Source organism: Micropterus dolomieu, linkage group LG05 (genome assembly GCF_021292245.1).
Source record: "Micropterus dolomieu isolate WLL.071019.BEF.003 ecotype Adirondacks linkage group LG05, ASM2129224v1, whole genome shotgun sequence".
NCBI lineage: Eukaryota > Metazoa > Chordata > Actinopteri > Centrarchiformes > Centrarchidae > Micropterus > Micropterus dolomieu.
In genome coordinates, this window is record NC_060154.1 from 9,609,040 (window position 1) to 9,634,523 (window position 25,484).

At 39.5% G+C, this 25,484-nt stretch overlaps 1 protein-coding gene across 6 annotated transcripts in view; it reads left to right on the forward strand.

Annotated features, from left to right (window-relative positions):
* csnk1g2b (casein kinase 1, gamma 2b) overlaps positions 1-25,484 on the forward strand; it is a 41,037-nt gene that overhangs the window by 8,742 nt on the left and 6,811 nt on the right. For all 6 annotated transcript variants that reach the window (XM_046048800.1, XM_046048796.1, XM_046048802.1 and 3 more), the window contains exons 3-6: positions 14,967-15,036; positions 23,678-23,826; positions 24,444-24,678; positions 25,266-25,351. In XM_046048800.1, the coding sequence (XP_045904756.1) occupies positions 14,967-15,036; positions 23,678-23,826; positions 24,444-24,678; positions 25,266-25,351 (540 nt within the window). The remainder of the gene's footprint in view (positions 1-14,966; positions 15,037-23,677; positions 23,827-24,443; positions 24,679-25,265; positions 25,352-25,484) is intronic.

Sequence of the window (25,484 nt, forward strand, 5' to 3'; positions counted from 1 at the left end):
ATATCATCAATAAAAAATAATAATAGGCTACCAATCAACTACTATGGCTTCAACAGGTGGCATTTTATGCAAGGTATCGAATGAAGTACTCTGTTGGTATCGGTATCACTAAGGGTTACTAGTTTTTGTACTGGTATTGTAAAATTTTAAACGATAACCAACACTAGTGTGTAAACATACGAGGAAATGGACATTTTTAATGTACTTTAAATTTAAACTAAACATATAACTATTATGTTCATACACATAGGTAACAAATAGGGGGGTGTGTGTGTGTGTGTGTGTGTGTGTGTGTGAGAACAGTGAAGAACATACAGTACATATAAGTCATGGCTTCGGTACATTGTAAACAAATACAAATAGTGCAAAGGAATAAATATTGAATGGGCTCTGCACTAATTAATATTTGTATATAAGAATCAGGCCCTGTGATGGACTGGCAACCTTACCGGGGTGTACCCCGCCTTTCGCCCGATGTAAGCTGGGATTGGCTCCAGCCCCCCGTGACCCCTGTACGCAGGATAAGCGGTTGATGATGGATGGATGGATATAAGAATCAGGTTAAATGACTGTAATATCAGAGGTGTCCCTCCTATTGATGAACCCACAGACAATTATCACCTAACTCTGCAGTTCCTCTCAGCTCTATGCAGCATTTTAGTGTATTTAAGCTCAATGTTTTGGTTACCCAAACTCCAGATGTACTGTTTGGTTCAGTCTCACTGCTCTCATCAGTGTCATGTTCAGCTGCAGCAGGCAGATATAAACAAAAAATGCTGGTGAAGACCATAACCGAGATAATATTGGGCTTGCAGTTTGCCAGATAAAAACTTCAAATAAATGATAGTATTGCTCTGTCTCTGCTTGATGTGAAGCTTGGCAAATAAAAGTTTGTCACCTTGTTAGCCATAACCTTTTTGAGGCAGTGCTTGGTCAAACGTGTTTGCGATGTTCAGCTTGTTGTGGAGCACATGTACTGCATGGTATGGCATTGTGCTGTATGTATGGAGAAGGGTATATTGTCTCTGGCAGACCTTTTTTTTTTCTTTGATGGTCTCACTGACGCAGAGGCATAAGAGTAAGATGGTTTATATGAGTGAAGCCATAAGACCGGTCAAGTCGTGATACTCTAAAGGGAATCTGAGGTGTTGTGCTAAACTCTCCTGTCTGCCTCCCACTGAAGCATGATAAGCAGCTCTTGTTGCAGTCTAGCTCAGCAGCTTACACCAGCTCGTCATGAGGCAGTTGTCGAATAACTGCGAAGGCACAAAAGCTCTATCAGCATGTTTGGCTAGAAATAAAGTGACATTTTGACGATTTAAGTTCTTCCCTACCCTGCTCGGGCTCTCCAAAGAGCATGCTGGGCAGACTAAATGAATAAATCCTTGGATGTCAACAGCATGTAAAAGCCTACCTTCAGTCAACTAGCTAATCCTCTAATGAAGCAGTAGCCAGCAGCATCACAGTATGCTCACACAGACCCACATTGTTGCTTTGAGGTTGATTTAGTAGCAGTCTTAAATCTGCACAGGAGAGTGTTGACTGCACAAAAAAATAGGTTTGAATATGGTGTAGGGTGTGTGCCTGTAGAGCAGCGAGTGATGTGGAATTGTAGCTTGTAAGTTTACATCCTGGTTCATGGTAAAGCACCATCATATTTTCCATTTTCAAGTTTTAAGGAGTTACTGACACATTACACTGATATATTACTGTATTTTTTTTAAATGTTCAAGGCTATAGTTAACCATTTTCTCACATTTTCTTGATTGCGTTTTTGGGGAGTACCATGAATTTATGGCTGTTCTGTTTTAACTTTCTTTATAGCATCATAATTGAAGTGGTAAACTAGAACCAAAATAACCAAACCAGAATGAGATTATGGTAATTTAAAAAGCGATGAAGCCAAATTGACCTCAGGTCTATTTTGAGAGTTTGCTTAGCAAGACAAAATGGCAAAGTTTGAGGTTAGAATTAAAGCAGCTACATACCATGTAAGGAATCTAAGTATGTTTCTGTATGGCCTGGGTTTGACAAGAGATATATATATAGTACTGACTGTAACGAAATAGGACAGTAACACATTTCTTTTGTTGAGTCTATAGTGTCACATATTCAGTTTTAAATCAAACAGGCCTTTTTCACGTACGAGGAAATACTTATACATACCAGGTTTTACATACCAGGAAAACCAGAGATGTAATTATTAATAAGCATTGCGGTCCACCTGTGTTTTCCAGGACCCTAATATTTTGCATGCTCTGACATGGCTTGCTGATTCACTTAAAAGGAGCAACACCGTTGTTAATGGCTACATCTGTGTTTTTCCTGCTATGACATGTCAAAATTTCTGCTGTGAAAAAGCCCCATGACTATGCTGAAATTCAGCTTTCATTTGAGGGTGTTAATCCACATCAGATCAACTATAGGAATTGTGGCCCTTATTACACGTGATACTCTGATGATTTTTAGCGGAGCAACATGTTTTGAACTAATTAAAATTTGGTTCACTTTATCTGATTAAACATTGGTTGAAAATGCAGTTAATGATTGTCTGAGTCTGTGATGAGTAGATATCAGCAGGGTCGTCTTTGAGGATTTCTCAGGCCTGTACTAAAGCCATTTCTAACTCTTGCTTGTTTCAGGGCCTTTTTGCAGTTTTATTTTGTTTCTGCAGATTGTGTGTTTTACGATAACAAGGCAATTTAATCGTAGTTTGTTAAAAGAGAGAAACTGGAATTCAAGGTGTAAGCTACAATTGTATTTTTCTGTTTAATAAGGAAAGTAGATGTAAGAATATTGCCTTTCTTTAAAATTGTGGTTTATTTTGTTAATTTATTATACAAAAATAACTAAGAGCTTATTTAGGATCATTTTCTTGCTGCATTGTCCAAGATTATGTATGTGTGTGTGTGTGTGTGTGTGTGTGTGTGTGTGTGTGTGTATATATATATATATATATATATTTTTTTTTTAATATAAAAATGCCTAGAAGTCATATATTGCTTATGCTCTCAACCTTAATGCTGCAAATTAGCACTTTAACCTTGGCCATTGGTAAATTTCATCCCCAATAAATAATGTTTGCTGTGCATTGGAGAACAACAAAAATAACTTTGTCCTATTATTTAGTGACTCTACTGTGTTATTACTCCCAGCTATGTCAGGACACAATAGAAATATTTACATTGGGTACAGGCTCAAAGTTAAACAAATGAGGGATTACACAATACACTACATTGTACTTATGCCACGCCTTGCTCCTCTCTTAAATGACAAAGGAGACTTGCCTCTTGGGTTCATGTGAGTGGGACTTCCCATGGCTGTGCAACACTGTGTGCTGTGTTTGCCTTCCTCTGGCTATAGCAGCTGAGTTCAGCAAGTTTTAAAGAGCCAGGACAATTAAAACTGATTTTTTTAAACCTAATTTCACTGGCTCATTTAAGTTGGCTGCTGGCTGATTTGTAATGTTGTCATGGAAGCTGATAAGTTTGACATGCATTGACAGCGTGCCAACATCAAGTCAATACCAAATTCCATTATAAAAGTAAATTTAACATCAAAATACAATCTGAAGAAATACAGTTTTTATTTCCAATGATTTTGTACATTGTAGCTGTCTTTGATGCACCCAAGGCCTGATCATGGTACCAGACCTTGTATTCAAACTGCAGTGGAAGCCATCTTTAGTGTTGACAATGAGAAACATGATACAGCATTAATTCCTGATGCTATCTCACCATTCATTTAACTGTACTATATCAGAACTTCTGAATTAGAAAAATGTTAACAAAATTAATATGAATCATCTTGTCCAAATCATGACTTGTCTAAATCATGACATGTCATTGTATGACGTGAACTAAGGGTCAAAGGCCACAGTTACCCTAGTCAGTTCATCTACAAAAATATGATTGATGGAAAAAAAATTGATTTGATGTCTAATTCTGGCTAATTTCAAGCAGTGCTGGATTATCAGACTGGGTTTTTGGAGGCAGCTGAATGCCCTGCCTGGCTATGTTAAATCTGAGCTGAAACAGGAGAAGTGCTGGACACTGGCCAGCTGTTGCTCTCCACCACTAACTACTTGACACCACCTCCCAACCATAGACGCATCTGATCGGAAACGCACTCTTCAATCTTCTCCATTTGTATTAACCTTACAGTTGGCATCATTAACACCCCAATGAAGGCTGCTAAGTAGAGATGCACAATGTTGACATTTGAGATTCTCTGTCTAAGATGAGATGAGTCACATTGCCAGTTGCATATTGTGAAATGGTTTACTGGGTGTCAGGCAAAGGTCACGGTCTATTCTGGGCCTTATGCATAAAGCTGGATCTGTTGCCCTGGATATGGCGCACACAGACATACATATGCACCCGTTGAATGTCACACTGGCTGTCCACACAGATGTTTATTTATGTGTCACATTACACGATACCAGCTGTCTGTTTTACTGTACTATGCTGTTTCAAAACGCATGATATTGTTTGTGGGGTCAAAGGTTAGTCTCATTTTCTATTTCACCACAACATAATATCATGTGTCTAGTAAGATCTCACAACTGAATGTGATAAAGCATTTTTAAGACGATTTTCATACTGCAAAATTACCAATAGTAATATTAAAAAGGATGAATATATTAGACCTTGACTGCTATGTCGCTGTGATTTGTATTATTGATTTTACCACTTTTTTTCTAAATTAGTCAATTAATTGTTGGTTAAAATGTATAGTCCAAGTTGACATGTTTAAATGGCTTGTTTTGTCCAACCAACAGTCTGAAGCCTAAAGGTATTCAGTTAACTCTTGAAGATGGAGGAAAACCAGCAAATAATCTCATTTGCGAAGCTGGAACCAAATTTTACAGTTTTTGCTTAAAATGATTAATCTGTTATCAAAATGGTGGTCAGTTTATTTTCCGGTAAGCAGTCATTTTTGACTAATCGTGATTTTATATATATGTGATTTGTATTTGGGATGTTGATATTTTTCCACCACAGAGTTTAAACTGCAGCAAACTAAATGTCTGTGAGTCACAGGATGAATAAATATGATCACAGCGAACAACAGAATTGGTGTAATTATTTATTTATGTAAGAATGAACTAGACATGGAATTGACCCTTTGCTAAGCCACGCCCCGAATATGCAGCTGGCCAATCACAGCGCAGTATAGGACTCGCTCTAACTGAGGTCTGACACTTTCATGGCTGCGCTCCATTGACTCTAATGCAAAAGGCGTCGTTTTCTAGCTTTTTTTTGGCTGTATTTTTAAGATATGGTCAAATATAAATGAAATAAATCCAGAAAAATGTCGGCTGTGGATTGTTCCTAATGTAATGTTAGTTAGCTAACACTAGCTAACTTCCTACTGAATGTAACATAAGTCCCTACTTTTCTGCTTTTTAATTAATGTAATAATGAATAGAGGCCTACCCAGCTTTACAGGAACAGTGTTGTTGTCGTTCATATCGTTGTCTTTTGTCTCAGTCATTGGGGGATGTGGTGGTTCACTTGTACTGTGTGATCGGTAAGCTTGAGCTTCTTTCATTTTTTTTCACGTCTGTTTGAGTCAGTCTGAATACAACCTTCAAATGTATAATACAACTGCAAAACTGTCTGCTTCTTTCTGAGATCGCTTTTTCCAATAAATTTGTCAATTTCTCCAGATAGTGCAGTAATAGACAGTGGCAGCACCGACAGTTTGTCGAACTTAGCAACAGTAACTAAGGGGGGCGGGGCTTAGCGAAGGGTCAATTGAAGGTGGTTTCTTTGCACAGGCAACAGAGCAAATTTCTATGTTTGTTTTTTGTTTTGAATGTATGTCATGACTGTAGTTTAAAGTTGTTGATTTGCTACACTTTAATGTTATTCTCATTGTGTCCATCATTAATAGTTTTCTTTCCTCTTTGTTTGGTGATCATCATGCTTTTCAGTCACTGAGGTCAATTCTGATCTTTCTCAGCTGTGTCGGAGCAGAGATCAGATTTAGCCCAGATGACATCATATGCAGAGTTGGTTAATCCTAGGCAGAGGACTTTGTGTGGTGCTGATGGCTTGCTCCATCCACACAAGGCTGTAGAGGCTACCACAGGTTAAAATACAGTAACCACCACCTAATCTGTGATGACATAATGATATATTTGTACAAGCTTGAAGTAATTTACTCTTAAGAGGGATCATTGAAATGACATGTGACATTTCATCTCCCACCCACCCCCAGGCTATTGAAGCTACAGGACTTAAACCTGCTAGGGTAGTATTTGCTGTTAGTGGTAGTATTTGCTGTTAGTGCTAATATCGACAAATCTGTAAGCATTTTAGCTACGAGCAGCAGCTAGTATATAAGTCAGTTACCACTATTTATATGCCGTCTCATCCATCATCTCTGCAATTGTCGTCGTAATTTGACAGTCAATGATAGTGGCTGTAGAAATGGTTGTATCTTATTGGCTGTAGTGGTTTTGGGACAACTACATTGTTGAGGTTGTCTGTTTACAGGCACAAATGTGAGTATGGGATAGAAATGCCAGAAGCTACCATTTTGGTAGCATGTAGGTCACGTTTATTAAACTTGTTGCTGATCTGAGCAGTGATTAAAACTAGCTGGCAAGGTTCTGTACAGCATGTTCAAGTGTATAAACTTCATGGCAAACAAACACGGATAAACAATACAGCCAACACTATTGATATGCAGGCTAGACAGGTAAGATAACAGAAAAGAAATTGACAACAATATTGATCAGTTAATCGTTTAGAGCATTTAAAAATGCAAAATAAGGCACAAAAATAGCAAAATGTTTGTTCTGTTCAAGTGTCAAAGATAAAATCCTGAACAGCCACAAGTCAGAGTTGTCTGTCCTCTAGTGGCTAGTGTCATGGCACTACCTGATAAAGGTTTGTTTAAAGGGGTACTTTGCGAATCTTATCCAATGCACTTTTTGTTAAATTCGGCAAATATTTCCTCATGGGTTGGTAGCTCTCTGTTTTTCGTGTCCTCTGAAAAAAAATCCGGTTTTCCTACACAGCCCCTGGGTCTGTAAATTCAGCACAAACAAAGCTGCTTGGAGCGAGCAGCAGGTGGCGGTGGCGCACTCGAAGCAGTGGGAGAGAGAATGTAAACAAACAGCGGTACGTTGGAAAATGCTGGACTTCTTACGGGACACTATAGCTGTCAAGATGACTGAAAAACAGCTACAGAGGGAAAGGTCTGAGGAATTGTGAGACAAGTTATATGACCAGGCTCAGGGAAGACCTGTGTTAACATCTGTGAGGGGTTTCAATGCTGGAAAAATCTACGAGATTTGAAAGGAATGAAAACTGATACGGAGGTTGCTCTGTTTCTGCTGGACAGGTGAGTAGGCTAACGTTAGCTTTGCTGTTCCACATAAACGACAGGTTCAGTATTACAGTCTTGTCTGTCTGTTGTCATGTTTGTGATGACCCCAGTTGGTTAGCTTTGTTATCTTAGCCGCAGCGGTCAGTATGGGTGCGGTAGAGGAGGAATAGACAGAGCGCGTTTGTGAATGGAGCCCCGGTGAACAGAGAGAAACGGGTCAGCGATAAGGCTTGTTCAGCAGTAAATGTACAGTAGAAGTTACAGTGGCTGGTGAATAAAGACCACAGCTTCTCAAGACTAAAGACGAGCTCCCATGTTGCTGCCAACTATTGAATAAAGAGTGAAGGAGGTTAGCTCCAAAGTTAGCATTGACTTTGGCCCTGGAGATAAACAGTCACTCCTGTGCTTCAGTCATCAGTCACTGTATTTCAAAAAACTCAAAAGTTTTTTATTCTGTTGTGTTTTGGATGCTGCGTTTGTGTGCTTACACATATTGTTCGTTTGATGGTGTTTGTTCATGAATTGAAGTTCCTCTCAATAATCCTACGGATAAATAAACTAGACTCCGTATTTTAGATTTAGGCTTAAAGTATTTTGCCTCAATACATATTTAAATATTGACAGGCTTGTTGTCACACCTTCTACAGTACTGCTAAAACATGCCCTCTTATTGAGGCTAACATGATCTCGGACAGCAGACGCTGTGGATTCAGCTATAATCCAGCAGAGTAGGACTGGTTACCATGGAAATTCGGGTTCATGAGTTTGTTTATCAACAAACTCTATGTAGAATCGCATAGTACCCCTTTTACTCACTAAACTGAATAAGCTAGAGGAATTGTCTCACCCCACCAAAATAAAACAGTTGCGTTATTTTTGTTGGAGTGCATTTTTGTGGTCTTGAAAATTGCTTCTCATGAAGCAGGAATTCAAATTGTCCTAGATTCAAAACATGTCTTGTTGCTGGTCTCATACAGAGACCCACTGTACAAGAAAAGTTTGGTTTAAGATACATTGAACCCAGATACACAGAAACACATGTGGCTGCAGTGTGGAACAGCTGAGGTGGAGAGGTTACTGTAGCAGCAGGTCAGACAGGGAAGGGCCCTTCTGGCCTGTGGGTCAGCTGCCCTGGACACAGGCCAGCACACTTTGCAAAAAGCTGCTCTCTGCATGACACCAAACGGGGTAACAAAAACTCCCACTCCAATTCAGTATTGCAAACAAGATGAAGTTAAAGTTGTTAATTTATCAGAAAACTTTTTGCTTTTATTTTGCCCTGCAAATGTTGCATCACTAACTTTATGTAGAAGGCTACAGAGGTTTACATGATGCAACCACAAAAGGTGATGAGATGAAGTCTGTAGCTGACTTCAGTTTTTGAAGATATGCATAGGAGACATATTCCCCCCAAGTACATTCCCTTTTTACAAAATTGCTTCTGTGGGTGCAGCCGTGTCATGTCAGGAACATGGCAGCACAGAGAGCAGATCAAAAATTATTTCATATGGGCAGTAGCTGTGATTGTCATATACAAAGATGTTACATCAGACTTTTGCAGCTTGGCCCTGGTCATTTACACAGCCATAGCTTATCCCATCTGCTGCGAATAGAGATGACTCCTAAGTACGTAAAGCTGCCATAAGCCTCTGTTTCCTTTTGTAAGCTGTTTTAAGGGGTCCTGTGGTTTGGTGCCATCTGTTTTGACGCATTTATATATTTAATATTGTCTTTCCCTCTCTTCCCTTGCATGGCCTGACTTTTCTGAGGCGTTCTCATTGTCCGTGTTCATGTGGGAGGTGGATGACACTACAGCAGTTCCCTGCTCCGCCTCCCAGACTAGTCACGTGTCTTCCTCCTACAGGCTTCCACTCCTCTGTATTTCCTCCCTGTCTCCCTCGTTTTCTAGCCCCTGGCATGCACAGTGGGCTTCCTACTTCTCTGTCACTCTTCTTTGTTTGCATCATGTTGGAGCAGGATGCTAAAATCATTTTCCCCCCTACATAATAGAAAACCATGTATTTAGTGTGTGTGTGAGAGATCCCCCATTGGTTTCTGTAGAGATATATGATCCATATTTTCCATGTGGGCATCATATGGGAGCAGCAGAATGCATCTCTTCTTCCATAGATTGTAGAAAAACATGTATGTAGTCACCCCATTCATCTTTATTACATATTTTTGCTCAAATCATTATAAGCCTATCCAACTGTGTCACTTGTGTATGGCTGCCGTGTCTTAGTTGTGCTTGCAAACCAAAGCCAAACTGTTACATACTACATAGTAGATCTGCTATGATGAATCGATTGTCAACTATTAATAACCAACTATTTAGATAATCAATTCATGATTAGAATAATTTAAGAAGCAAAAGTCAAAATACTCTTCCAGCTTTTTTAATGTGAATATTTTTGAGGACATCATCTTGTGAAATGTTTTTCACCAACAAACTTATTAATCAAGAAAATAATGGACAGATTAATGGCAATGACAATGAAAATAATAATTAAGTCTTACTGCATAGTTCCTGCAGCATTTGCCAGAACTCTGTTGTTGTTCTTAAATCCAACTTTATACTCCTTGGTTTTATGACCTTTTTTTATCATTCATTGTTTCTGTTTTATCAAAGTGTTTATGAAGTGCTGGGAATGTTGCAATCTGTTACACTTTATTGAATCTATTTGTGGTCATGTACAGTAACTAAACCTTGCTGATATTAATACTTCCCTAAGTAGCCTCTCAGTAAAGGCCTACCACTGCAGTCACTTTAAAGCATATTTGTTGTAAGTGTTGAGATAGTAGATAAGATTATTCTTCTGAGAATAACAGAAGTAGTGTGGTGGGCAGCCACAGAAATGCACTCTGGGCATTGTGAACGCTCCCTGCAGTGAAACGCTTAGTTTATTTTTTAGTTTGTTTTCACAGGGTAACATTTTGCATGAATTTGAACATGATAAATAAAAATTAAAAGTCTTGCTAGCCTTTGCATATTTCCTGCCTGCAAATGCCACATGCATTTCCTGCATTTCCCATCCTCAGAAGACATGCAAACATTAAAACTGATCATTATCATTAGCCAGTTCATTGATTTTCCTGGCTCAGAATGGTGACTACACACAACAGTAAGCATAATCAGTCAGCGTACAGTAAAGGCAATCTGTTACATTACTTCACTAATCTATACATTTTCCTGTTATTTAGGATTATTTGATAAACAACAATGTCTATTATGCTAGAGTAAATGAGACCTCATAAACAAAACTTGTTGAAACATTTTTGGAAGGGAAATATACATGTGTATATATGTATACATGTTTTATAGCCATTACGCATGATATTTAGAAATTGAAAACAAGCTGAATTTCATTCATGTACCCCGATGAGATGATGAGCGTCAGAGGTGGGGATGATTTTGGTATTGTAAGTCTACAGTGACTGGCAATCTGGAATAAAAGCTGAAAGATGTACTAGAGTTGGGTGATATGTTAAAATTTCCCAGGCGTCAGCCCACCCACGCTTTCTTAAATGAATTACTAAATAATACCGTATAAAGGTGCCCCACTGCAAACGTTTTTATAGCCAAGTACCCTGTAACAAATAAATGACTGAATAATAATGGGGAAGTGATGGATACCTTGCAATGGATAAGACGCCTGCCTTTGGTGTGAGAGACCCAGGTTCAATCCACCATTGTGTCCCTGAGCAAGACACTTAACCCCTCGTTGCTCCAGAGGTGTGCGACCTCTGACATGAATAGCAATCAAGCGTCAGATAAATGTAAAATGTAATGTAATCACATTAATTCTTGTGGTGTCAAACAAATACACAATAGGCCCCTTTTCCTGAGGAAATGTGCTTTCCTCACTTGCCCTGCTTCTCACCTGTTGCTAGCTGGCTCTCCAACAGCAGCATGTTGGCGGCTGTTCTTCTCCTCCTCTCCTACACCTCTCGCTTCATTACTTACAGCTATTTCTTCCTGACCCTCTCTGTTGATGAGTGATGCGCAAAGCAGTTATTTTCTGTGTACTGAATCATGATTCGATCAAAAGGTTCCTTCACCAAATCGTTCAGGGCTCGAACGGAGCTCCGTCTGCGTAGTCCCACTCACTGAATTGAAATATGGTCGAACGTTCAGTTAAGCTCCTAGTGAACTGAGAATGGTCCTTCATAAAAGATAAGCCAGTGACCTGGGAATTCAGTTGGAGAAAGATACCGTTTGCAAACTGAAATAGCAGCGACACACCTGCTCCATTCAGTAAGTGACAGAGCGGGGGAAGGTCGGGCTGTGCGAATGAAATGATACGTGCAAACAGGCAAAAAAAAATCAATATGTGGCTTCAATGTGGATTAGTGGCCAACCAAAATGGGTTTTTCAGTGGCCGATGCCAATAATATTTAGAAAAGATGATGGCAATTAAAGAAATTAGGGCACTTTTTAACCACCTTCCCAAAACTCACGGGGGGGGGGGGCACTAACATCATTCCACAGCAGCCACACTGACGAGGCTGCCTGCAGATGTGTTCACACACTTTTTTGTTTATTGGGCTCGTGAGTACAGGCATCATCCAATGGCGATTATCTCAAAATGCCAGATATTGGTGTGATTAATCATTCTCAGTATCACTGTGATAAATCATTGTAAAAGTGTCTTTGAGTACTTAGAAAAGCCCTATATAAATCTAATTTATTATTATTAAATACAAAATAAATATATATATATAAAATAAAAACAAAAAAAACTAAAAACATTGCATCTGTGGTGACACAGACCCACCTACTTAAAACAACATAGAGAGGACTCCATGGGGCTCCACCTCTGTTTGTCTACTCCCGTAGCTTAAATTTTTTTTGATGAATCACGTATTGTTTTGTTGAAGACTGAGACAAAATTGAAGAATATCTAAGGAGACCTTTTATTTATTTATTTTTTACCTAAGTTAGGACTATTGATTAAATAAGCAATGTATGTGTGGGATATTTTGGCACACTGTAAAGCAATGTTGGTCAATTCTTTTGTTTTAATCTTTTTGATTAAACCTTGAAGTGAAACCACAGAGCTCATCATACCTTACCCATAATCGTAAAAGGATGGCAAGTCCCTTTTTGTGTTGAACACGGCTCATACTTTGTGTGTGCACTCTTATGTGTTAGCAGAACACTGGAGGAGAAATTTGATAAAGGCCTAATGGAGTGAATGTGGGAGCTTAACAGCTTTGAATTTATATAATTTAAAATAAAAGTGCTTTGGAATTAGATGCACCAGGGTAACAACTTTTCAGATTAAATCTCACTTCACCCACCTAAGTTGCTAGGCTAAATACAATTTTAGGCAAGCTTCACACTCTGTGTGTCATTCCTGACTAATTGACCTTTGCTAAACCACGCCCCAGATATGCAGCTAGCCAATCACAGTGTAGTATAGGACTCGCTCTAACTGAGGTCCGACACTTTCATGACTGCGCTCTATTGACTATAATTGACTCTAAAGGCGTTGTTTTCTAGCTTTCTTTTGCCATATCTTTCCAATAAATGGATTGCAGTAATAGAATAAAGTCCGACAGGTCTAACAGTTTGTCGGACTTAGCAACAGTAACTAAGAGGAGCATGGCTTAGCGAAGGGTCAATTGTCCCACTCAGGGCTCCAGACTAACTTTTTTGACCTCCGTCACGGAACCGTCCTGAAATTAACGTAAAGTGTCACAAAATCTAAATGTTGTTTCTTTACTTTATTATCCTCTATAGTTGTTAGTGACATAATAAATGATTTAAAAAGATTTATAAACAAAACTGAAAAGTTATCTGTTGGGGTACCTTTTTACCTCGATGATAAATTATTTAATTTCAATTCAGTTATAAACTCCTGGACTTTGTTTCAGCAAGCTTTTCTGCTCATGTTCATAACTTTCTGCACATTCAGAATCTCACATATGTGTTCTCTGAAATGTCCAGAAGAAAATCGTAATATTATGAGACTAACATCATTATTTAATGAGAATTCATAATCTTTTTTTAAAAGTCTACCTGACCTATACTCTGCTGTGCTCCCCTTTAGACTGTACTGAATGAGACAAGTGCACTGCACTTCAAACCGTACAAACCGAATCCAACACTGCCAATCAGGCAGACATCTCAGCGCAAATCCTCATGTTAATGTCTGCAGCTCCGATAAAGTGCAGTTCACAGTCCCAAACAGAGTCAGATTGTGCTTCAGCTTTTAGATGTTTATAATGCAAAACTCTACCAGCGTGTCTGCTGGCTGCGTCTCAGTGCGTGCGGGTTACTTTACAATCATGCTGTATGCTGAGTTTCATCAGCTGAGTGGAGAGGATTCTCGCCGCTAGCCGTTATCAGAATATTGATTTGTTTTTCACTGCATGACAAGATTGATGTGTGGCGCTTAACGCTAGCCTACACAGCGCGATTGAGAGGTCAGCAAGCCGTTTGTGACTGAGAGGACAGATGGACCTGTCCCGCGGGAACAGGTGAACAGCTAGCCTGCTGTGTGAGTCTGGCATGACTGTAGTAACAGTGTGAGAAGACGGCCTGCGTTGTAGTCAGCGCACGGTAGGTTCAGTTTGTTATTTGTGATGATGATAAGTGATCGTAATAAATAAAGACATAGGTCTACACAAACCCTTTTGTCCTAGAGGCGTCCTACAGAATATTTCGCTTCGTCCCAAACACATCTTCTATCGTCCCCAAGACGACAGGACGCCGTTGGTCTCGAGTCCTGGTCCCACTGTTTTTAAATGCAAATATACCAACTTTTACATTCTACTGACTTACGATGGAGATAAATCGTATATTTGGCTGTTTCTTAATGTTAGGAATATAGGAGCTTATTTTATCAATTTCACTAACAGGATAATGTGTAAATAATCTGTGGACCTTTTTTGTAAAGCCAGTATTGGTTGGCAGTGTGTGAAAACGGGACTGCTTACTGATATTGTGGTCAAAGGCTTTAACATAGGCTGTGGTCCAGCTACGGAAGATTAAGGGAAGGAATTAACTTGGGTGTGTGTTTGTTCTTTACTCCTCACGTTTGTCTATAAGTCTGTAATACTTTTGTCATCACGAGAGTGGGGTTAATCAGATTACATTTTAGGTTGTAAAGCTGGAGCTAGCAATAAAATGGACAATATGTCCCAGTGGGTTGATTATCAGCCATGTCATCATGAAAGCCTGCTGGTCCCCAGCTGGAACTGCTTTTTATCCTCTCACATCCCACAAGTCTGACCTGAGAATTAAGTGAAGTTCTATTAGACATTAAAATAAGGTAGGTTGTCATTCAGAAACTACTTTCTTCACTTGAGGTAAAGCTCTTTTGAAAGCTTTTGTGGTGTTATAGTGAGTCTACACTTCATTGTGTAAAAGCCATTCAAGTATTAATGTTTCAGAATTACTCAAATGAGTTTTTTTAATTTAGTTTTATTTATTATTTTTATATTTTACAAATACATAAAGTTCTGTTTTCTCCATTGTGAATAAATTCCCTTTGTGGGTAACAGAGCCAAACAAGCAACATGTCATTGTTAATAAAGTATATTGACATTTTGCATTAATTGATTTGTGAGGTATGTAATATTTCACTCTCTCTCTTTTCTCTCTCTGTCTTCTCTTTCAGGAACCTATAAAGTCCAGGGCACCACAACTCCATTTGGAATACAGATTTTACAAACAATTGGGAAATTCAGGTAAGAGAGATGCAGTCTGTCAATTATTGGTCTCTGATAGACAGCACCATAATGAGTTGTGAATGGGCCTTTTCACATTAGATTGGGCTGCACAGGAACGAGAAAACTCAGACTTGATATTCAGAAATATACACACAGACAATCCTGTGCCCCGAAGGTGGATTAAGGTGATAACGTATTCCACTCACGTTTTCAGGTGGCTTTTGTGTTTGAGATATTAAAGAAGGCAATATAATTATTATCACAGTGATTTAAATGTGTTTTTTATTTAGTTAGATTGACTCATGTTAAATCTAATGCACAGTTTACAGACGATGGGGCAGGCTCATGAGAGCGACAGGTTCACCGGGGTTGGTAATCAGGAATAATGGCAGCATGGAAATGGATGCCTTTTAAGAGTTAAGTTAACAAATGGGTGAGAGAAAGAATAGGACAAAGGTTTAATCCCTAAAATGTTGACACTCTAATGTGGAGTTGGCTAAATGTTGATTTTACTGGGCTGAGTGGATTTTTTTTTGGACATTTTTTTATGACATGCCACTGGTTTAAAGCTTGCGTGAGACAGTTTATTTACATCAACAATTATATTCTGCAACAAATGATATGGCTCTCATTTTTGATAAATGAACTTGAGTGAATACAAATGTGATTTGTCTTCCTCTGTCGTCATCCAATCAGCACATATTGTGCTCATTTTGGAAAAGCCCAGTTTTCTGCTCTGCAGCGTGAGACGTTTGTTTTCAGATTCACAGAATCTATCAATGAAAAGAACAGTTTTAGCATGTAAAAATTGCAAGGGTAGTGTGGATGGAAGGCAAAATTTGAGAGGAAAGGATAGATTTTCAAATTGATCTGCATTTGGACATATAACATAAACAGACAAGTGAACACAACTCACACAACTTCCCATCTACTTGAGGCTAAATTTCACAGTGTGTGTTTGTTTATCTTTCCACATGGATGCCAATGGAAAGCCTTTTCTATGAAAGCCTTTTTCTAATCCCACCTCTACAGTACCCAGAGTCTTTCCTCTCCTACAGCACTGTCCAGAACATGTACTATGCTGCAGAGCTGTGGCTCCAGGGCAGCAGCTCTTTGATCTGGTCTGGCTGGGCAGCTAGTTAGAGGGTGAGAGCGAAGGCAGAGTCAGATGGTCGGGAGGGACCGGGACTTTTTTCACAGCACTGCCTGGCGGGTTGTTTTTGAAAGGGCTCACCTGTCATGTTTGTGTAGATGCATGTGTTGCTCAACATACTCTTTAAATCAGAAACCATATGCAATCATGTCACCTTTACTTAGTCAAAACTGATGAGAGCAATAGGTATAGACAAGATGTCTATGCAGTCTCCCACTCATGCTACATTTTGCACTGCAACCACCCACATCTGCATGTCCCATCTGTTCTTTTTTGGTCCCTTCTCCCAGACAAGTCCTTTATAATTGCGTAAATTCAGGTACAAAGTCTCAATTGACATTTTATTACATAATTTAGCCTAAAGTAAGCTAACTTAGTCTGTTAAAGGGGAACTTCTCCCTCAAGTTCTGTCAGAACCATCCCTCCCAGCAATAAAAAAAAATGCAACAGGGTAGTTGGAGGAGACAGAGGAGACTGACAGACCACATCTCAGGCCCCATCCACACTACTGCGTTTTCGAATTAAAACGGAGATCTTTTGCTACGGGGGTGTACGCGGTGATACAGTGGTTAGCAATGTCGCCTCACAACAAGGACGTCGTGGGTTCAAACCCAGTTTCCCCCAGACTTTCTGTGCAGAGTTTGCATGTTCTCCCCGTGTCCGCGTGGGTTCTCTCCGGGTGCTCCGGCTTCCTCCCACCGTCCAAAGACATGCAGGCTAGGTTTTTGACTTGGTATTTTTATGAAAATATTCTAGATCGTGCAAATAACACTTATCTGCCTACACTTGTACTATGTATGTCGCTGTTTACTTTGCGACGACTCCCAGTCTGTTTTCCTCCGCCACACTCCCGTGTTACATTCAGTAACGGTCCCAGCTCGTTATTGGTGCATGCAAAAAAACCCTGTTCTGATTCTTCCTCTGTATTTATATATTCTTTTGCCAAATCTTCTGTAATTACGGAATAGACCATTTGCTTCATGCCCAGTGTACCTGAACGGCCAATAGATGTGCGTTTTCAGTTGTTTTAATGTAGACTGAGATAAACTCCAAAAAGCAGCTAAAACGCTGGTCTGGACGGAGATCGTATTCGTTTCAATTCTCCGTTTGTAAACTAAAACGGGAGTAGTGTGGATGAGGCCTCAGTGTGGACAGCATGGACAGTGAGGTAGAGTTGTCGGACGGGATGTTGTTTCCCCCACTATACCTGTGAGGCTTGCTAATGCTAGCACAACCAGTAGCTATGTGTGAGAGGCACAAACTAGAGCTACATTATCCAGGGTTGTGCTTTTTATAAGTGGCAAGGTAACTGCTAGCCCAGTCAGAGGGAGGGGGATATCATATGTGAAAGACCTCGGGGTCTTTCTTATTTTGTCATGGTTAGGAAGGGCCAGAGAATTTGGCTGAACCAAACTTAGATGGGGGGAGGGGTTAGGTGTGAAAGAGAGCAGAACACACAGTGGCACCATGTAAGTTCCACATAGAGATACAAAATAATAGTAATGGTAGTAGTAATAATACAAATAGCAATAATAAGTTTAACAGCAGGTGTTGAGCATGAACATGGGGGCATTAGGTGGCTTACAACTAAGAATCCAGACTCTACAGCTATGCAGTATAACAAATAAAGTTCAGGCTCACCTAGGCCAGATCTAACTATAAGCTTTATCAAAGAGAAAAGTCTTGAGCCTACCCTTAAATGTGAAGATGGTGTCTGCCTCCTGAAACCAAACTGGGACCTGATTCAGCAGGAGAGGAGCTTGATAGAATTTTGTTGGAATCATCATATGCCAACAAGAATCGTGATGATGATGCAAAAAGTGATTTAGTGTGTATTTCCCCTTTAAGGTCTGTGTATGAGAGAAGTGTTCATCAGTGTGACCGTGGGATCTATATGATGACTGTATAACAGTACAGATTTGAAAACTCATATGTTATATATTTATGTGTGTATGCTTGTATGTATATGTGTGTTTGTTATTCACACACACTATTACCAGTGGCCCAGTCTTCTTGTTGTAGTGATCCTTCTCCATCTGATAAGTGTGTATGTCATGGTCTAATTTCGTGACACGTGCCAGCTTCTTGGCTCCTTGTGCCAGTGCAACAGGCCTACACTGTTGATAAGGAGGTGGGGCATTAGGGCAGCCCTTGGATATTTATAGGTGGCCCTCTACAAGCAGTTGGGCCTTTATGGTGTGTCTATTTGGATAGCTTCCCTAGCCACAGGATCCTCTGCCTCCACGATTAACTGTGTGCTGCCAGCACAGTTCAGAGAAACACTTGAGTGTGGCTTATTTTTCTTTATGGCTGCATGTTTTAATTTGTCATTCTGAGATTAATCTTACACAATACATGTCCACACATACATAAACTCAGCAGTAACTTTAATTGTCACCTCCTGTGTCATTTCTACTGATCATAGCAAAGGATTCCTCTATAGTCCAGGCTTTCCTCTGGTGCATTAAACATATAATGACCATTCCTTCCACTGAGACCACTGCTGGCCTTCAGCTTTAGTCTTATTGACTGAGGGGGTTGTGTAATATATAAAAATTGTCCTAGTCCTTACATACAACAAGAGACAGGAAATATGATAGGTAGGATAACCAAATTGGGTAGGAAAATTGCACATGGTAAAACAACAATATAAATATTCAGATTAACATGTTCAGTAGCAGAGCCCAGTCTAGGGTCTTAGGGTATTTACAAAAAGAAAGAAATCTCTATGATACTTGTTTGTTCCACGTCCTGTATCATAATCTTCATATAGTACTAGTGGTTTCAGATTGACCTGTGCAAACTATTATCAAAAAATATTCAGGATCAGTCAGCTGGTGTGACGTGTCACATAATGTTGCCAAACTGTGACTGGCAGACAATGACTGTGTGGAAATCAAAGGACACAATTAATGATGAATGTTAAATTCCCTCCCATAATGTTTTAGCCTTTCACTAGCCACATGATAGTTTGAACCAGAGTCAGAATATTAAGCTGCTGAGATAAAGCACTTAAAATGGTCAAAAAACAAAAATCAATTGACAATGGATTCTGCTAAAAGCTGATTCTTAATATATTTAAGGTGTTAAGGTTATACATCGACTGAGCCAGAGACAGAGGCACTTCTATTATATTAGCTATCATCTAAAAATGGAGCTACAAAATAATTTACAAGTGAGCAGAGAGTAGGGCTGGACAATAAAACAATAACAATAAATATATAATTTTTTTCAATAACAATATAACAAATGTTCAATAAATATTCAATAAATGTTTGATTTGATTCACTTAAAACATACCTGAATTAGGACTTAATTTATTTAATAAGATGTTTATTTTGTTGAGGAAAAAGGACTGAAAAAAGCTTTAAACCACAATTAACCGTCAGGTTTCTTCAACTTTCACTCAGGAGAAAAATCTGCCTTTGAACTTGAAAGAAATACACAGTGGCACCATGCATACTTATCGCGATAATTATCGTGATCGAAAGACATGAAACTTTTTATTGTGATAATAGTTTTGGCCATATCGTCCAGCCCTAGCAGAGAGGTCCTGTCTCCAACTGATGACTGGCTACTTCATGATGATATGACAGGAAGGCTCACTTGACTGTATATAAAGGTGGATGGCGTGTCTCCACTTCCTCACACTGTAAATTTTTTTTTTTGTAGTGATCTGGGTTGGAGTTGCAGTATCGAGATCCTGAACATATACTGCAACCGATCGACTCAGTCACGAGCAGGTCTCAGCTTTATAGCGGCAAGTAACTAATTAAACCCAAAATTTATTTGACATGTTTATTGGCCTCTGTCTAATCTGTTAACATGGAGGGGGCGGATGTACTATACTATACTGCAGTCAGCGATCGAGATGTTTGGGCTTTACTTCTGGGGAGCTGTCATGTCATCCATCTTTATACAAAGTCGATGGTCTAGCATGGGAGGAGTCAAGGCGATAGATTAAATCTACTTATGTTGTCAACTTGGCTAAATGGGCACATGACCCTGTTAGTCCTGAACAACCCAAGAGCCTCAAATATGTCTCAGCGCTTAAGGCCCAGGAGGAGCTTAGCTGCACACTGTTAATTCTCTCCTGTCCTGAACAGATCCCAGCTGTTGAGAAGAATCCGGCCTCCCAGCAATTGACAATAGACCTGGCTTTGCAGTTGCTCTTGGTAGTAACAGCAGCACTACTAATTGTCATATTCAAATGTGCTGAAGCAGGTACTAGTCACCCTGGGAGTAAGCGGTTTCTTCTTCACTGTTTCTCTTGAATATTACTCAGTGATGTGTATCAGCATGCCTATGAATATTCATGAGCCCCATCAAGGCTTTTGATGGCGTGATATCAAGGTTAATTTATTAGTCATATGCCACGTCAGTGATACAGGGTCTATGTTGATAATATTATTTCATGCAAATCATGGTCTCTTATTTTCTATTTTACAGGGGAAAAAAATCAGTTTATGTTTATTTTTGTAGGATTATCCTCAGGAGTAAAAGAAGTTGTCATCAGAAGGTACACCAGAGAGATAGATGCACTATAGCAACAAATAACACACAAATATGAAGTTGCAAAAATATATTATGACACTTATTAGTAAATTAAATATTTTGTCATGATTTATAAAAGTAGCATGCTATAAATCGTCACATTTCACAATGGCAAGATAATGCAATTTTTGAAATTGATTAATTTGTGACATTATTATTTCACAGTTATACTTGTTTGAAATTATGGCTTGACAAAACTTTGAGTCCATGTTAGTAGGACTGAATGGTAAATAGTTCAGCTTATACAACTCAATGTATTTATGTCAAGCAGTCAAAACTCAAGAGGATGCAATGTAAGAAAGAAGATTAGGCCAGCTGTGGAACATAATATAAACCATTGCTTGATGTCTGGTCTATCTGATTTCTATCTACACATTACTGGTTTTGCATGCAATGAATGTATGAATGAATGGATGAAATTGTGAGTCAGAAAATGCCCTAGTTTTTCTAAAATAAGCTAAACCATTGCTTGACTGAATTCTTATGGAGCTGCAGAGGTTAAAAGCAGCAAATATCTGGTAGAATGAATTATTAACTTAATAAAAACATTTTTTTTCCCCCCCCCCCCCCCCCCCCGATAGTGTTCAGCAGCCCTGTGGCATCTTTTGGGACTGTTGTGCTTACGAGCTATGTTGCGTTTGTTCCAAGCTCAAGTGCTGATCACATTTCATCCTTGTGAGAACATCTCCAGAGCACTGGGCCTAATGGAAGTCGCTGCTCCTCCTCCTTCTCCCCTCAGTGCACACCACTTCATACTCTCAATCTTTAATATGCATTCTCCTCTGTGGCCGTCTCCTCTCTCCTCCCTCCTTCAGCCTTCTCCTCTTTGGCCCTTAACTCTGACATTTATTGTAGGGCAACATTGTCTTCAGCTGCCGTGATGCAGCCTTCCCTCTTACGTCGCCTGGCCAGGCCTGCCTGCAGATACAATAGGTTGGATTGTCTCAAATTGTCAAGACAGCATCTTTCAAAACACCACGGACATTAGCTTGCAGTGAAACCAGAGCAAATCCCATAATGCTGAACACAGATGTATTTTAGATAACTTTATATAATAGTTCAAATGAGAGTTGTTTATCATCACAGAAGTGATTCAGTTTGCTTATTGGCTGTCACTGAATTGCACATCTCACACAGTCTCAGCCCAAAAATGTGCCCTGGTCCACCAGCCATTCCCAGTGCCAATCTTTGCTCACATTTACCAACAAAAGATTATAATACACTCTGTGCTTTCCCCTTGTGAGAATTTGCTTTAAATGTCCTCTGCATTTGGGCCAAGCTTTGATGAGTCAGCCTCCCAGTGATCTCTAGTCACTCCCTCATCTGTCATGGGGCATCATTACCAGGAAAATCCTAGAAACTAAAGGGCAGACAGGTGTGTGTGCGTACATACATGTATAAGAGTACGTGTGTCAGTTTGCATTCATGCATGCGCAGTGTGTCCTGCTGCCCTGTTGGGTGATCAGGTAAATCCAAATCCAAACTGAGTGCTTGTACACACAGTGCTGTGCCCATTCTCAATTGTCCTTTATCACTATCACACATTTATTTTTTATTACAGACAAGCCCAGTACAAATATGCTTGCCCATTCTGTCAATCTCTATCCTGTTTTTTAATCTGTATCTTAATCTCACTGGCTCTTTATCTGTCTGTGTCACTGTCTTTCTCTCTCAGCTCTGGTTTTGCATGTTTGGTGAACTTTCAGGGAGATATAGAGTATATACATACTACTGTAGGCATTTGGCACCACAGAATGGTTCAAAGGTGTTAGGATGGCTTCTTGGTGATACAACCAGTTGGACATGTACTAACCTGGTAGCAAAGACTGTGGTTGATCGTGGGAGAAGCGTTAGGCTGCTACTTTTCTGACAGTTGATAGTAGTGGATACTCAGGCAAACAAAAAGAAAGTTAGAACCTAAAATTTCAGTGGCGGGGGGGGCTGACAGATTATTATGCCAGATGAATGAGTCTGGGTTTTGTGTCTACGTAGCATTACTTTATTCCAGAGAGGTATTTCACGTCATTTAAGAGTATGAAATATGATTCTGGTTCCTCGCAGGCCTCAGCAGTTCATTTTGTTGTTATTGTTTGTTGCAAAATTAGAACTGTTTAACGGTACTCATAGTATGTGCTTTATTGATCCATCAGAAGGACATACTGTTGTGTTCGGCCACACCCCAGTTTTCCCTCTGATATACATAACGATAGAACACGCTGCCGGGTTGATCTATCCACATTCTTTCGAAGTCATACACATTACCTCAAGATGGGTGTGGTGGTTTCCAGTAGCAAAGGGTATTTACAGTTGTCGTCAGTGTGCTGCTCACCGTCACTGGTGTTTCTATTAGACACCTTTCCCTTTAATCCTACTGCAGAGGGGAAGAATCTGTAAGCCACCCTTGTTTATGAAAAACCTGTTGAGGGAAGCAAACTGAAGTGTAGTTTGTCAGTGAAGTGTCTCCTCCGCACTTTATCAACAAACCAGCATGATGATTCAGTTCAGTTAGTTAAGTTTTAAGTAAATTACAAAATGGCAACACTGGTGAAATAATGTTTTGTGTTAGTTTTGGTTTATATAACCCAAAGATGACAGAAGAAAAGGGAGCTTTGGCAACAAAAAGTTGTGAAACAGTGCACTTGCGTCACAAAGTATTAATGACCTCAAAAGCTTATTCATGTTTCCATGTCAAGAATACAGTAAAACATTGCAGTGTTGTATATTTGATTCAACCTTGTTTTTTAAAATATGGGATATATCACAAATACTAGTGTATTTGCAGTTTTCTAAACCCTCTGCCCCCTTGTCTGCATATCAAGTAACCAACTCACTGTGAGACGAGTAGAAATTTAGTACCCATTAAAGAGAAAGATTGTTCAATAACATCATCATTTAATTGATGGAGCGATATTTGACTAACTCCACTAACTTTGTGTTTTTGTCTTTTCAAAGAGGGAATCCCTCAGGTGTACTACTTTGGTCCTTGCGGGAAATACAACGCCATGGTGCTGGAGCTGCTTGGGCCCAGTCTAGAGGACCTGTTTGACCTCTGTGACCGCACGTTCTCCCTCAAGACCGTCCTCATGATAGCCATACAGCTGGTAAGGCCTGAAAGAGGAGAGCAGCTTTATATTAATGTAAGCTAGCATTACGGAAAATATAGTGCAGCTTGAATAGGCTATGTTTTTATTTTGGAGGGAATTCTAAGGTGCTTTATGCTAAACAAGGTGAACATGTCAGGTCTGTGTGTTTGGGTGAACACATGGGAATAGAAATAAAGTATATGTTCATATACTTTCCACAGCTGCAATTAATCAATTAGTTGTCAACTACTAAGTTAATCACTAACTATTTTGGTACTTGGTTTTAGTAAATTTCTTAGAAAAAGAAGTCAATATTCTCTGATTCCAGCTTCTTAAATGTGAATATTTTCTTTTTTCTTTACTCCTCTATGACAGTAAACTGAATATCTTTGGGTTGTGGAAAAAACAAGACATTTGAGGACAACATCTTGGGCTTTGGGAAACACTGATCGACATAATTTTCTGACATTTTATAGACCAAACAACTAAAGAAGACTATGAAAATAATCGTTAGTTGCAGCCCTAAATCTTAGTTTTCATTCTTGTTGTCATAATATTTTTATGTATTAAATGCCAGGACGGTTGATTGATTAAAATTCCAAATGCTAATCTATATCTATTTACTGTGCTTATAGATAACGCGGATGGAGTATGTTCACACCAAGAGTCTGATATACAGAGATGTGAAGCCTGAAAATTTCCTGGTTGGGCGGCCAGGAAGCAAGAGGCAGCACACAATCCACATCATTGACTTTGGTCTGGCCAAAGAGTACATAGACCCCGAGACCAAAAAACACATCCCCTACCGGGAGCACAAGAGTCTGACTGGGACAGCACGCTACATGAGCATTAACACACATTTGGGAAAGGGTAAGAACTTCTCAGGAACATGGCTGTGGTTTGATTAGCCCTTTAAATGCACATAGGCAAGTTTTGGTTCCATTTACATTCAGTTTAATGGAGATGTCCTAACTGTATTATGTTTAAATACAGCGTCTTCATGTACACAGCATTGGAAAAAAAAAAAAATACAAAGATTTCTTTGATGTATGGCTTAATTTCTTTAGGATTTTCAAGAATCTCGTCTTCATTCACTCTGCTGTTTCCTCTGTGGCAGGGGTTGTCAGCCATGTGCCATGGAGAGTAAACAGTCTGCAATTTTTAAATCCAACCAGTCACCTCAGGAGGTGATTTCCCTAATGAACTGATTAGTTCTTCCCCTCTACTTCTCAGAGTGCTTATCACTGGGTGGAGTGTTTCTCTGGATTTTAAATCTTCAGACTGTTGGCTCTCTATGGCTTAATCATGGCCTTTGATACTGTACATGGTTAATTATAACTCCTAGATAATTGTGCAGTCGTGCTGTATTTCCTACCGCCCAGCCGCCTGTTAACCTTGCCTGCTGGCTATAAAATGAACTGTTTTCTCACAGGTAACCTCATTTTTGTTTGTTACAGAGCAAAGCAGAAGGGATGATTTGGAGGCACTGGGTCACATGTTCATGTACTTCCTCCGAGGTAGCCTCCCCTGGCAGGGCCTGAAGGTACTGTTGCTTTTGTTTGACATCATCCAAATATAGACACATACTGATTTACATCAGGCCCCTTCAATCCTCTTAATGCTCAGCATAGAGATGCACCTTTTTGTGCTGTGCTCCTCAATTCAGTATCTCCTTC